Raw genomic sequence first — 14,785 nt, forward strand, 5'->3', positions numbered from 1 at the left:
CCCCTGTCATGTGCATTCCGCTTCCGGTCCTGATGAAGAGTATTGGGAGTTCCAGCTGGCTTCACCAGTATCTCGATGAAGTGCGAAACGGTTGTAATAACCCTAAACAGAATCCAAGAAGTCTGTTCATTGCGAGCTGTGTAGACTTCATAAAACAGGGAATTCCTGTTTACAATCTAACACATAGTCTTGCCTTTATTATCTAAATATAAAAACATAGCAGAGGTCTTCAGAACAACGGTTGATGACGTTGCTGAGACTTGTTCTGTTCCAGGGAAGACAAGCACCATCAGTCTACTGACCTCCCGACTTTGCGTGTGTCACTGCATGACTTCCTGCCAGTTATCCCCCTTAGGGAAAGTAGTCAGAGGCCATATTGAGAAATTACTGAAATCAAAACCATTCCCCTGCAGATGGTACCACGGTGCCGCAGCGGTCACCATTGCACGAGCCATTTCACCGCCACTGCATCCGCAGCCACCAGCAAATCGAGATCCTTTGCCATCAACCTCCCGAATAAAACATCGTTGTTTTCCAAATTAGAAAGTTCTGGTCTTTTTTGTAATATGGAGGGAGCTACAATCCGTTCTGTAGATATCGAGACATCCTGGCGAGGCACATGTCTGTGGAGGACATGCAGTGACACACGGAAACGTATATTAAAATCAACAGAACGCCATTGCTTGATTTTGATATGGCTTTCTTGTGTTACTGCCTGTGGTCCCTGCTTCCGGTGTTTAGATCGCATGCGCAAATGACCGTAGGACTGATGGTATGATGACCGTAGGACTGACGGTAGACACAGAGCGGGGCTTCACTCAGACTCGCATCACCCGAATATCATGGTCTTGGTAAGAGTTCTGCAGGAAGGAAAGTGTTCTAGAAAGGTCGACCAAAGAGCCGATTTATTTCTGTTCACACTAGTGTACATGGACATGCTAAGTTCATTCATGGACATGTTAGCCTTATTGTTCTCACCTCTTACTGTGAGTATCCTCCTTTGTAGGCTCGTAGTCTGACAATGTCCAAGTGCCGTTAATTCTGGGAAATATTGAGTCGCTGAGTATAACCTGCCGAGCTTAAAAGAAAGTATTTTTCATCTTGTAGACCTGCAAGCGTGTCTTTACGTGAGAATAAGGGAAGGAGTGCGAGCGAAACACCGGAAGTACATTGATGTGAAGCCTTAGAGCCAGGAGCGTGTCGTGTGCAAAACTCCATTAAAAACAGGCTTGAGCAGGAGGACAAACGCAAGTGCACACACACACACATATACGCATATAAACACACACAAAAGCACACAAAAGCACAAACACACACACAAACATAAGCACACACACAGTCATGCATGCAGGTGGCCAAACACATTCTCAGACTCACAGTACAAAAAAATGCAGCACACAAAAGTAATAATGTTATAGATACACACATTCCATGACTTTTTTTTTTCTTTTCTTTAGTTTCTTCTTTCTTTCTTTCTTTCTTTCTTTCTTTCTTTCTTTCTTTCTTTCTTTCTTTCTTTCTTTCTTTCTTTCTTTCTTTCTTTCTTTCTTTCTTTCTTTCTTTCTTTCTTTCTTCGTTCGTTCGATCGTTCTTTCTTTCTTAATCACTATGTTTAGAAGGGACGCTCATTAGTTTTAAAAAAGTGAATCCCTTGTCGTTCGTACATAAATAATTCCAGAGAGGATTATTTTTCTTTTGTGGCCGCAAGAGATGCGGTGTGCTGATACAGTGAGCGAGGAATGGGCCTCCGTCTACAGGAACTAGAATATTTTATTTAAAATAATAAAAAATAAAATAAAGGAATTTTAAAGAATACTTTTTACAGACATTGAATAAGGCCCATAAATGCAGACATACAGAGACAATGGACAAATATTTTTAGAGTCTCCCGACTTTACGTCTTACTGAAAACAAAAAGTATTTTATTTACCTCTGTAAAGAAATGCCGCCACACCTGTAAACAACAGACTTATTCATTGTGACATGGCAGCTGCTTCTGTTCTCGTGTGACAGCTGGGTTTTGTTGACGATATTTACAGCTGGTGTTTCCAAATGCAAATGGAAACTTAGAAAAAATAACCTAAAAGAGTCGTTTTCCTAATTCATGCATATTTACAGGTCAACAAATAGTAAATGTCAGCAAATTAATGTAAATAAAACGACAATGAAAGACAACACCACAACACCCAGCACACGGACATGAAGGGAACTAACTAGAATGTTCCGAATCCCTAACACCTTTGTTCATCTCTATCTGTCCATTTTCAGAACTCCACCTTCTACGACATCACGGACATACAGAGCTCGGGGCTCTATGGAGTGAAGGTGAGTGGTCAGCTTTTTATAAACTTCTTGTGGGAACATAAATTGCACTTGTTCAGGCAAGAAAGATGTGCTTGAAATGAGAGGCCAAGACATTTATTGATTTCCTCCTCCTCCTCCTCCTCCTCCTCCTCCTCCTCCACACACCACCACCACCACCACCACCACCACCACCACCAGCAACCGCTGCCCCCACTCTCCCCAAAAAGATCACAAGAAAACTCAGATATCTACATAGGCAAACAGGAGAAAAATATGAGTGTACATTTAGAAAATTTTTAATTTTTATGAACTTTGTCTTTTCTTTGACAGGACATTGCAGCGAAAATAATTTCTCTCGTTCTTTTCTGCCTTCCCCTCTAGCTGTTATTTCTATCTCCCTCTTTCTCTTCCCTCGGTTTCCTCACTCTCTCCTAATTGTCCTTTCTTGTCTCTGGCTCTGTATGTTCTCTCTCAGACCCTGCACACTTGCTCATCCTGCCATACACTATGTAGTGCATGATGTTTGGTCATGTGTTAGTTTGCTTTATATAGTTTTAGTCTTTATCTAAAGCAGCTTCAGCTTGACTTTGACATTTCCTCTGACTTACTACAACAACAACTACTACTAAACGAACGAACGAACAAACAAACAAACAAAGGTGAGGACCATGCTGCTAATACCAGTCAGCTTCTGTATGACTATGGCTGACAAGATGCGGGTTCAAGGTGCTGATGACATTCATTGGAACATGTTTTTCCCTCTGAGCAGATTATGATGCTGTCTGCCGACTGGGAGGATCCTTCCTTGATTGCCCCCGACGACTGGAAAGCTACACGAACGCATTTCTTCAAGATGCCTGAAGCAGGTGTGGATGCTGGTAGACCTTGTTTTTTGGGTTTTTTTTGTTTTGTTTTTCCACAAGTATCTACGGGTTGTTTCCACAAGACTTTTTATCACTTTTTGTATTGCTCCTTCTGTTGTGTCTGCCTATAGGCACAATACAAACATCATAGCAATTAGACATATAATGGTTGTCTAACTAGAGCGATTCTTCTTGCTCCTTCATATCTCTGTACCAGTAGTTTGTAAAACTAGAAGGCCAAAGAAAGGAAAAAAACCAACCAAACAAACAAAAAAAGAAACAAAAACAAAAAAAAACAAAAGCAAAAAAAAAAAGCAGACGAGATATACACAGAGCACGAGCAGGTTAGTAGACAGACAGGAAGACTGGGTAACGAAAATAACAGTTTTTGAGTCTACCCCTGCGACATCTTAAAAATTACGTGAAATTACCGTTGTGGAAATTTTGTGGAGTTGTTTTCCTGAAAGATGACATCTGTCAGCAGGTACGCAGCAAATGGCCACAGAAACAACCTCCTCAACTACTGTGTCAGGTGAGATGAAACTTTGATGTCCACAACAGACTAACCAAGATTGTAGAATAATTGCACCACACTAAAGGACAATATTGGTGGTGGCATGGCGGTGAGGGCGGTATTAGCAGCACGCCACCACAAAAAAGGGCTTGTAGTCCCAGACCCTGTCTGGTCTTCATGTAACAGCAACAACAGCGAAGTGTCATAATAATAATAGTAAGAAGACCTACCACCACCACCCCCAAAACCCCAAATACTGCTGCTTCTACAACAAACGGTTGAGCAGTGCTCATGTCTCCTGGTTGATGGAAGCCCTCACAGTTTCACAAGAACAGTTTTCAGTCCACCTGAGAGGAGGGCAACAAAGATCAGGTAACTCGTCGAGGCACAAAGTCTTTGTTCAGCACGGAAAACACTGGTAAATGCACAAAAACTGTATTTAAGCTCTCCTAAATGCCGCTAAAAGCCTGTCGTCTGCAGACATCAGATGAGACTTTTAACGATGTACATCAGTCTGGTGTTACAATGTCAACAAGAAAAAGTCGAGCGCTTGTTTATTAGTTGATGTCTGGTAAGACAAGTCAAGAAGTCCATGTACTCTGAGAAAGTTTGAACAGTTGCAATAATAAAAAAAAAAACACCGACCTAATTTCTCATTTAGGGTTGATCCGTGGTCAAAGTCGCTGTGGAAGATCTTTGACAAACAACTGCAAAATACTGTCAATAGTCGTCTGCTTTTTGGGATAAAGTAAGAGTAAGAAAAAAGTTCTGTTTCAAAAATCCCTTAAATGTTTCATGCATGTTCACTTGGTGGTGGTGGTTGTTGTTGTTGTTGTTGTTGTTGTTGTTGTTGTTGTTGTTGTTGTTGATGAGTTTCATACAACTCGCCTCCTATAAGAATTATTTGTGCGCACATATGTTGTGTCTGCTGATGTGTTTGCGTCTGCCTGCGTGTCCGTGTATATCTTGTATGTGTGTGTGTTTTTTTAACCTAGCCCACTCGCAAACTCCAGTGCTGGCTGCAGCGATCACCGTCCCGTTGGTGGCGACGGGAGTGGCCATGGTGATCATGACTTGGTTCCGGTGGTGGCGACGGGAGAAGCTGGTCCACCTGCTGAAGGTGGAGCGGCCCGAGTCACGTGTCTACACTTACTTCTTACCGCGCGACAGGTAAGCTCACAGGTCTTATAGAAACACGTGACAGGTAGGCTGCCCACATAACTACAGAAAAACGACTGTGACACCCAGTGACCCCGACATCCCTGTGATAACCAGCCTGACACTATATAATAAATATATAAAGCTAGAAGAAGCTATATATATATAGATCAGGTTGGTAATGATAGTCTTGACTTCTCAGTGTAGCACCTGAGTGACGTAGTGAAGTTACCTGTGTATGTGTATCGGCTTTTGTCTAGAGAGGAGACTGGTGATGACGATGTGAACGTGGTGGCGGACGAGTGGGAGTTGCCTCACAGCTGTCTGCAGGTCGGCCGTGAGCTGGGTTCGGGCGCCTTCGGCCAGGTTTTGATTGGTCGGGTGTCACGTGCCATGCTGCGTCACCGCGGCCTTCCGCAGGACTACTTTTCCACATGCCAGCTGGAATATGGACGAGGAAGTCCGTACAGTGGAGACGAAAATGAGTTCGTGCGAGTGGCTATAAAAATGCTGAAAGGTTGGATGTCAGATAATCTGTTATCTTCCAAAATCTTTTGAAAGCTGCTCTCCGGCCTTCTGCTATTTCCTTGTTGGGTGTCTGTGGGTGAACATCTGTCAGATTCGCTCCTCAACTGCCGTACACATCCGCACTCTGTAGGCAAAATACTGAACACCCACGAACTTCTATTTTTAATATAGGTGGTTTAATTAAAATAAAAATGATACAGTCCAAGTGTGGACACAGTTCTGTGGTAAAAAGAGGGAAAAAAGCCTAATAAGTAAGGAGGAGGAGCAGGAGGAAGAGGATCATGATCTGTATTATCTATTTACTTTCTACTATTTATTATTTTTTATTCATATTTTAGACTATCACTATCGTGCGAAGGTCAGTTGAAAATAATAACACCACAAAAGCTCAATACAATCATTTCTTGCAGACGACTGCGATGAGAAGAACAAGACCGAGTTTCTGCGCGAGATCCGCCTGATGAAGGAGCTGGGCCACCATCCTCACGTGGTCAGCATGCTGGGCTGCTGCACGCTGCGGGAACCCTACTGTCTGCTGGTGGAGCACATCAGTAGTGGCGATCTGCTCAAGTACCTCAAGTCCGTCAGACACAGCCTGACCTCGGTCAGTCCACTCACCTCCACATACGTGAAAATAATTTCTATACATTGCTATTCATGACAGTGTCTGTATATTTTAGCTATTGATAGCTAAAGTCCATAGAAATCATTGCTAGTAATACTACTGCATATTACTGTCATCAATCCTTCAAAACAATCTGGCAAATACTTTGCAACAAACTCTTTTAGAGGATCGAATGTTCGATGACGCTAGCTATTGTTTTTCTTCTGACTGAAGACCGTTGCCAGAGGCCGGAGCTACGAAAACATGGATGTACGGAGCCTGACCTCACAAGACATTCTTTCTTTTGCACGACAGATCGCACTCGGCATGGTCAGTCCCTTATTTTTACCTTTTGCTGTTTTTACGTTTCTTTATTTATGCCTTCTTCCGTCTTTACATTTCTTTAACAAAAACATATCCATCTAAAGCTATAGCCACCAGGTTACCGCCTAGTGTGTTCTACTCACAGGAGTTCCTGTCCGGCAAGGGCTACGTACACCGCGATCTGGCCGCCAGGAACATCCTGGTGGGCGACGACAACCACGTCAAGATCGGCGACTTCGGCCTGGCACGTTACGTGTACACAGACAAGGTCTACGTCTGCAGGCGGGGGGGCAAGCTGCCCCTTAAATGGATGGCAGTAGAGTCCATCTTCGACTTGACCTTCTCGACTTACAGTGACGTGTACATAAGCATTAAATTTCTATACACAAAGAGAGAATAGAAATATTCTTGTCGATGTTTATTACAAACAACAGTCAGGCTGTAGACTTTCGCGACATCCCTGATATCTGACTGGAGGGGGAGACATCTGATGGTTATAGTTGTCCCATCGTTAACAGAAGTGGTATTTTGGTTTTAGAGAAATGTTAACAAAGTGCTTTTTAAAAAAAGAAAATACAGAAGAAAAGCTTAGTGCTGGTCATCTCCATTTCATTCATAAGCACAGTGAAGACAGAAACCCCGAGGATGCGTAGCCATATATTTTCACGTTTGCAATGGTCCAATGACAATACCTCGGACAAAGGTGTATTCCTCAGGCATAAGAACTTATTCGGAAAGGTGGAAAATTGTCTCGCGAAGAAAAGAACGGGAATGACCGAAAAGCCAGAGACAGGGTGAGGCCAGTTTGGGTTTGGAATGCACGATGACTAAGACAAGCTGACAAACGAAGACAGTCTGTTACACGAACAAACCCAACGACCGGACGGGTACCGTTAGAAGAATCTAGCACTTGGGTTATGATAATCTTTTCTATTCGCCTGTAGGTGGTCGTTCGGAGTGGTATTGTTCGAAATCGTGACCCTGGGAGGAACCCCGTACCCAGCCATCTCTGTTCGTGATCTCCTACATGCTCTGAAGAATGGCTACCGCATGGAGCGTCCTGACAATTGTTCCTCAGAGATGTAAGTTGTGTCGAGACAGACAACTACCTGTTGCCCTGTATTTTCAAAAGTAAAAGTATTCTGTGTATTTTATGATACACGTGCGATTCTTTGGGTCTGAGTGTGTCTTTTGAAGGGTCTGGGTGTATAAATTTCCCTTCTAATTCTATTCAAACTTTCAATGTATACCAGTGATAGAGTTTAATGTACAACAACCTGAAATCTGCGTGCGTGCGTTTACGACAGATACGAGATCATGCGAGCGTGCTGGCGAGAAGTCCCGAGCGAGCGGCCCACCTTCTCCAAGCTTCGCCAATTGATACAAGAACTACTGGTCGACTCGTCCGGGGCGCAGTATCTGGACATGACCGTGGACACGAACAAAGACTATTACAATTGTCCCTCAGACGAGTCGGACCTCACACCGGATCTGGAGTCGTTTGACTTCCCTCTGGAAGACGATGACAGCAGGTTGCACAGAATTGCCCTTCCCCTCAGAACAGCTCTGGCCTCGCAGGACAGTTGTCGTCTGGAACAAGATGTAACGGACTGTAGAGCGTCTTTTGGGAGTGAATATTCATGCCTTGAAGGAAACATTTCCGGAAAGCTAAGAGACTCGTCAGGTGCTGTGACAAAATCCGTCAGTGAGTCTGAAAATGAGGAGCTTGACCAGGACGCTCTTCCTGGACGAACATCTGACAACGACAAAAAAGCGGCAGTAAAGATTGGACTTGATCATTTTAGCGACTTGGAGGAGAAAGTAGTTCATCATTCCGACAGTGTTACAATACACCAGTCTGACAATATTACAAAGAAAAGAGTTCGCCATTCTGACATCATCATAGAAAAGGAAATTCTGCAGCCAGAAGAAGACCAGGATTTAAGTGAGAAAATGGAGGATGAAGGAGATCAGGAGGAGGATTGTGAAGACGATAATGAGTACGAGGAAGACGGTGGTGTTAACGGCCAGGTGTGGAGGATTCCACGAAGCGTCACCGGGCCAGACGCCCTGTGGGATGATGTCTTTGAGGAGGAGGAAAGCGACTGGGAGGCCCCACCACCCCCGCGACAAAAACGGTGTCTGACCAACTCCTTACGGGGGGATTGCCATCCGCGGAAACTGTTGGCCGTGCCCTGCCTCTTCCCAGAGTCGGCCGCCATCAGCCAGCTTCAGACGTTGACCTGCGGGTCAAGGCTACTGCGACTGGGCAGCTGTGGTGAGTCCATCTCTACATCTTCGTCCAGCGGGGAATCTATCGCCCCTTACCTTCCTCTCGGTGGCCAGGTGTCTACTGGTGATAGCTTCATGTCAGCAGCTTCTCTCCACGCCTCGCTGAGTTCGCATCGTCTGGACCAGCAGCAACCGACAAAGCATCGACATCAGCAGACACCACAGCTGCAGGCCACCCGTCAATGGCAAAACAGTGAGGAGACGGCGAGGATGGGCTGTGCTAGACAACAAGCAGCGGGACCTCGGAGGACAAAAGTTTATTCCAGATCGGGAGGCGAGGCTAGAGACGAAATGCTTTCTTAGCTTCAAGCTTAGGGCTGAATATTCTCCCGAGGTGCCATCATTCACAGTTGTTGAAGACACATATATCGGTGTAGGTGGTGCTCGGTGACGAGTTTTATTGCTCTGCTTGTTACAAACTCTGCAAGAACAGTCTGACCGCAGTTAAGATTTGCAAATGCACATGCTTCAACCCATTTTTTTTTTTTTTTTTTTTTTTTGGAAATGTTTAGACCGCATCTCATGATTATTTTTATTGTATCCTAAACCAAGATTGACGACGAGACAGATATGACTGAATGTAGCAGCCACTTGTAGTTCGATGTCTACCACTGCAGGGCTCTGCTGTACTGACATTGACATTCTTTACTCTTTTATCTATTGTGCTATCGTAATTACATTCATTTGTTAAACGTTGTTTCAATACTGCTAACTGTACCGGTGAATATTGTACATGAACCATGTGATGCTTTTCGGTGTTACCTCAAATTTCCGCGTACTTTGCCTTAGTCTACTTAAATGGTCTGTAAGGGACAACACAATTGAAAAAAAAAACCCCAACTTTTTAATTCTTTTGGATGTTCATTGCGTCTTGCGATTTTAAGACTTGCATTTTTATTCGGATTTAGCGCCTGAAACAACACTTTTTTTTCACAGAATTAGCTATAAGAAACGACTGTCTGATCACTTGAATACGGACTTTGTAATTACCCGTTACTCTTTTATTCATATTTTGGTTGTTTTAAAGATATTTATAGGCTCTATTTTATATAAAATTTAAAATAACTTTTCTTGATTGATATTTCTAAGAAGTTTTTCGAGCGTTGTATTAATCAATTTACATAAAATTGCCAGTAAATTAATAAAATGGACAGAGGTTCAAATTTGTGTTCGTGTCAGCAGAGAAGGGGAATTGGGTGTGTGGGAGGTGTAGGGGACACAAGCCAGATTTCTTTATTCCTAATCGCTCTTGCTATGGTTGTCTCCCTTGGACTATGATCAAGACGCGTTGTTGTCGCCATGAGAAACGTTATTGTGTTTTTACAACCTTTTGAGTAAAGAGTGCATTTATCCAGGTAAGCCTGTCAACCATTTCTTTTCCAAAAGGTAAGCGTATTAACCATCAAGCTACTGAGTAGTGATATTACAGAGACAGCGAGAGAGAGTTAAAAGTAAGGATATGACAGAGACTTTAAAGTTATGACATTACAGTGTGTGTGTGTTAAAAGCTGTGATATTACAGAGAGACTGTTCATAAACATATACAGAATGACTGTTGAAAGTGGTGGCTTTTTGTTGGTTTGGAAGAAGGCAAGGATATTTTTATTCATTTTTGCTTGTTGCTCCTCAGTCCCAGAGTGGAAGCGAATGAGTCTGGAACAGGTGAGGCACTGGAATTTTTACAATAATGATATTACAATAAACGCAGACTAGTCTAGAAGGGAAATTGCTAGTGTCCATAACTAACACCTACTAGGCGGAAACAAGAGATAGGTCAACTGCTTTAATAATGCTCTATCATCTCGCTTGCATGGACTAGTGCTGTGTCCTCCAGATCTTTCTCTTCCTTGTCTCTGCCTCACTCCTCGTCCCACCCCTAATCATCATCTTTTCAACTCTTCTCTAACCTTAATGCCCATATTCTCCGATCTTTTCCCATTTTGTGAGCATTTATTGAAAACAAGTTCATATCAGCAGACAGACAACTAAGATGCAGTTATACTGTTTTAGAACCATTTTGTTCGACCAAGGCTGCTTAGATTAAATAGCTAGCAAGGTTGTAAACAATAAGTAAACAGATCGAACAGGGTGAGTCGTCTCTTCCTTTATGCCAGTGTTTGTTTCAGCTGTTTAGTCGTGTAGACGTCTGCTTTGCTGTCATTGTTGATGTTCACTCGTGTCTTTGCTGGTATCCTTCCCATGTGCTCATGTCTGAGTGTGTGATAAACCAAGAAAAGGCAAATTAGTGGAAGGTCAAGGACTCGGAAGGAGACTGTAGGCCCCCCCCTACCACGTGCCGTACACTGGGTGTAAGCCTACCAACCCACCCCTTCACACACACATAACCACCACCACCACTTCTCAACCACTTGGCCATAGCATATTTGCAACTTTTAAAAAACTTTTTAAATCTTAACTTGTAAATGTAAGACTGTCGTATTCTTTTACTACTTAAAAAAAATTGCTATGTTTGCTATTGCAACAAATATACATTGACACCCAGCCTTTCTTTGCGGAGCCAGTACAGATTTTATCTCCTTATGGAGTCTTTTGACTATTGACTTGTTCCTTCTCGTTCAATGTTGCTAGGATACGACACTGCCTTGGTAGAAACGGACCAAACGTGTAATCCCTAGTTTTATTTATTTTATTTAATTATTTAGTTATTTTGCTCTTACTTAACCTGATTGTGACCGAGTCCGCTGATCGAATTTCGAAAGAAAAAAACTTGCCTTAACTGTCATGAGAAGAAGACATGTATCGGTGCTTATAACTTAAACATCTTGTTAAACATTGCTGGAATGGACGTTGGTGAATTGTGTAAATAAATTGTATAAATACACTGTGTGACATTTTTCAGCTTTTCATGTTTTTTTATCTTGATCTGTTGAAATGTTCTGTGGATTTACTGAGACAACACATCTGCAAAGACTTCCTAGGTTTCCTGGGTGTTCACTCCAATCCCATGATTTTCTGGCTTTTTTGTCTGTGTTAATCATAAACGATCAGTGCAGAAATAAAAAGGAGACAAAGATTTATGCTGGTGTGACAATCGTGAATCGGACGATTAAGGGGGCGCAAGTAAGGTGATTTCATTCCTGATCGCTTATATCAAGGTTGCTTCCCTTGTACCTTTCTCGGCGCTCGCTTTACAGTGGGGGAAAACTCGTGTTTACTTTTTTGGTGGTAACAGGCTTGCTAAATTACTTATAGGAACACTCATAAAACGCTTATGTGTTGTCTATTCACTGTAGCAAAATGGTTTTCAACACATGCTCACAAGGTGAGAAGAAAATTCATGGTTGGGTGGTATAAGGAGTAAAGAGTACATGTATTAATTGAGAAAAAAATTGACGAAACTGTGTATTTGTGTTTGTTACTATAGGAAGAAGGAATTGGAGTCGCAAAGAAAACAAAAGATGAACTCAAACCGTCGGATGGAACTGTTGTTGGATTATGCATCTTGCTTTTGAAATCACACGGTTAGGTATTGGCCGTTAATAGGGGAGACTGTCACTAACAGTTGTCTTTGAAAACTGTCTGGTTGCCTGTTATCAGATGCCCCCTATGTTTTGTTTGCTCTCCATTTCCTTCTGTCTTGAATGGATATGATTGTTCTTTCAATAAAGCATATTATCGTGTCATTAGAAGAATATAACATGCAGAAATAGAATACACTCAGCATAGCGAAGGAGGAAACCAATCGATGATGATGATGATGTGCAAGGATTGATGATCCAGGATAGGACTATTTAAAAAAAAATTATATGAGTTGTTGTTCAGGGAGGTCGAGATGACAGTGAACTTAATCACGTGTCAATTCTATGAGATGGGTCTCGACTGTCAGCTTGACTTCTTTCTCCCTGACTGAAGTTTAAAGCTACAGTCGCAGACACTACACAATTAAAAATGCGTTGTCTATCTGAGAATACTGCACCATTTTTTAAAATTCAAAACTACAAGCAGGTAAGGGCAGAAGACAGCGACCTTAACTGCAAACCAAAGTATTCGTCAGGCTTTGAAAAAGATAATAAACACAAAACCCCAACAATTCATTGATCTAAACGGACAAAGAAACAAAGATGCTTAGAGGTTCAGTGGCGATGTCTACTGTTCGTTTTAGGTTCAGGAGGCAGGAAAGAGCGCCAGGTGAGTATCCGAGGCTCGTCACCAAGTTGGAAGGGGAAGCTACTCAAGCAATGCGGCGGAAAGCATTTGCAAATGTCAGTGGCGACAAACAGACAGCGTACACACGCAGTGCTGGCGTTTACCCCTTGTGTTGATTCGCAAACATCGCAACTTGTCCTCCTTTGCACAGCCACTGAGGCGCATGCGTAAAGTCGCCCCCGTCCTTCTGCCCGACTGGCTGTCGAGTGATCAGGCGGCGCTGATGGTGGTGGCTGTGTGGACTTGCTGAGGATTGGTGGAGAGCTGAGAGCTGAGAATGAAATCTCTCTCCCACACACAGAATGTATGTGGTGGATGCGTGTGCCCAAGTGGTTCCTCAGGTCATCTGTTATTTCTTACCGAGTCACCTGCAATCAGAATGCCTCTTTCAGCAGTCTCGACTTATTCATCTCTCTAAGACCAGCACCTATTCCTGTCACCATTTTGACTGCCACAGACAGTCAAGGATAAAAGATTTCCAAACAGCCTACGGATCTGTCTTTCTTAATAAGTGCTTTAAAAAGAAAACGAAGCAATGGTGCCACAAAGTGGGACAATCCTCCACACACACACAGTTGTAAGTGCGAAATACTTGTCAGCAGCTGAACCAACGCCTGGTCGGATTCCTTTGCGTGTTTAACCCTTTTTCATTCAACATAATTATTTTTATGGCGGTCAAGGACATCGACCTCCTTGTAGTTCTCATCAGTTTTATTCATCTGTCATCTGTTGCTGTCTTCATTAAGATGAGTCATTCTGCGTGGCCTCAGCTCCCCTTCCTAAGCTGATTGCAAGACACATGAGAGGCAATGGCCGCCAACATCTTCACGATCCTGTTAGTTTGAGCTTCACTACTTAACAGCAGAATGACAATAGCCTTTACTGTCACACGTAACATTCAACAGAATGGGGGAACGTGAGGGTGGGGGGCTCTTTTTTGTGGGGGTAGGGGAGAGTGGCAAACGAACGAATCTTCGCGCACATCTGCTCTGTCCCCCCGGCCGATGCTTTGCTTCCTTCCCATGATTCACTGGCTTGGCGTGAGGTCGGCAAACGACAGCAGTCGGTTCGTGTTTTAACACAAGAGATTAGCGAGACCCTGCGAGATTTTCGTCACCTGCCCTGGAGGGGGACCCCTGGCTCCCTAAAACAGCAACACACGACCCGTGTCTATACATCTTTGGCCTGCAGCAGAAAAGATATGAGGCCTCAGTGCCACCCTCACCCTACAGCTGATCCCAACTGCACTTCGTTTTCGTTTCTCGTTTGGTCACGTGTGCACTTCCGCGGGGTCGGGATGTTCTCGTTCTGCCTCGCGCCCTCTCGTGTCTTCTCGTCTTTTGTTGCGGCGACTTGTTCGTGTCGCTGTCAGCTCCTTTCAGCAAGCGGGCTGTAGTGTGGGCAGCGCTGCCCAGCCCGGCTGCTAAAAGGAACTGACAGCCCATGTTTGCTGACTATGCGCGTACATACTAAACAGCCACCCGATACCGCTCACTCTCGCCGCTAAACACCCACCTAAACGCTGGCGGCTAACGAACCTACAGGCAAACACACTCCTTTGATAATGTGCATCAACAGTCTGAAAAGCGATCTGCACCGAGCGCAGAGCAAAGCCTTCCTTTTGCCTTTCGCTGATTAGGCTAGTTCAGGCTGTTGTACACGCTGGAGGTGACTGCTGCATTTTGCCGCAGCGGCATTTAAATGTTAATAAAAAAGATGTTTGAAGAATTGTCATACACACATACACACACACTGAGCACGAGCTATGTCAAGGGCGAGGGTGCCAATACTGAAGACTCCCCAGGCCGCACCGTTACACAAAGCAGAGATGTAGTCCCTCAGGTTCCCAACCTCTGGCTAAACTCTTTCCTCCAACGGCAAAGTGCATGGATCAGTCGTAAAGTCTAGCAAATGAGGTGCATGGCCTGCACGTGTTTTCAGTAGTGTGTATTCTCTTTGCACCATTATGGACCCGCCACTCAGCACATCCTCTCCAGCAGGTGGTGTGTGACTGGGTCCTGTCCATCTCCA

The 14,785-nt window shown here is 43.7% G+C and overlaps 1 protein-coding gene across 2 annotated transcripts in view; it reads left to right on the forward strand.

Annotated features, from left to right (window-relative positions):
• The window catches only part of LOC112570875, a 32,871-nt gene extending 21,442 nt beyond the window's left edge, over positions 1–11,429 (forward strand). The window contains exons 16-26 of one of the 2 annotated variants that reach the window (XM_025249557.1): positions 2,269–2,325; positions 3,074–3,170; positions 3,652–3,699; positions 4,677–4,851; positions 5,100–5,356; positions 5,778–5,971; positions 6,206–6,301; positions 6,441–6,655; positions 7,240–7,377; positions 7,603–8,895; positions 8,936–11,429. In XM_025249557.1, the coding sequence (XP_025105342.1) occupies positions 2,269–2,325; positions 3,074–3,170; positions 3,652–3,699; positions 4,677–4,851; positions 5,100–5,356; positions 5,778–5,971; positions 6,206–6,301; positions 6,441–6,655; positions 7,240–7,377; positions 7,603–8,890 (2,565 nt within the window). In that variant the 3' untranslated portion in view covers positions 8,891–8,895; positions 8,936–11,429. Of the gene's footprint in view, positions 1–2,268; positions 2,326–3,073; positions 3,171–3,651; positions 3,700–4,676; positions 4,852–5,099; positions 5,357–5,777; positions 5,972–6,205; positions 6,302–6,440; positions 6,656–7,239; positions 7,378–7,602 lie in introns of both variants that reach the window. The other variant, XM_025249559.1, reaches the window with a different exon arrangement.
• The last annotated feature ends 3,356 nt before the right edge of the window (positions 11,430–14,785 follow it).

This window comes from Pomacea canaliculata, linkage group LG8 (assembly GCF_003073045.1).
Source record: "Pomacea canaliculata isolate SZHN2017 linkage group LG8, ASM307304v1, whole genome shotgun sequence".
Classification (NCBI taxonomy): domain Eukaryota; kingdom Metazoa; phylum Mollusca; class Gastropoda; order Architaenioglossa; family Ampullariidae; genus Pomacea; species Pomacea canaliculata.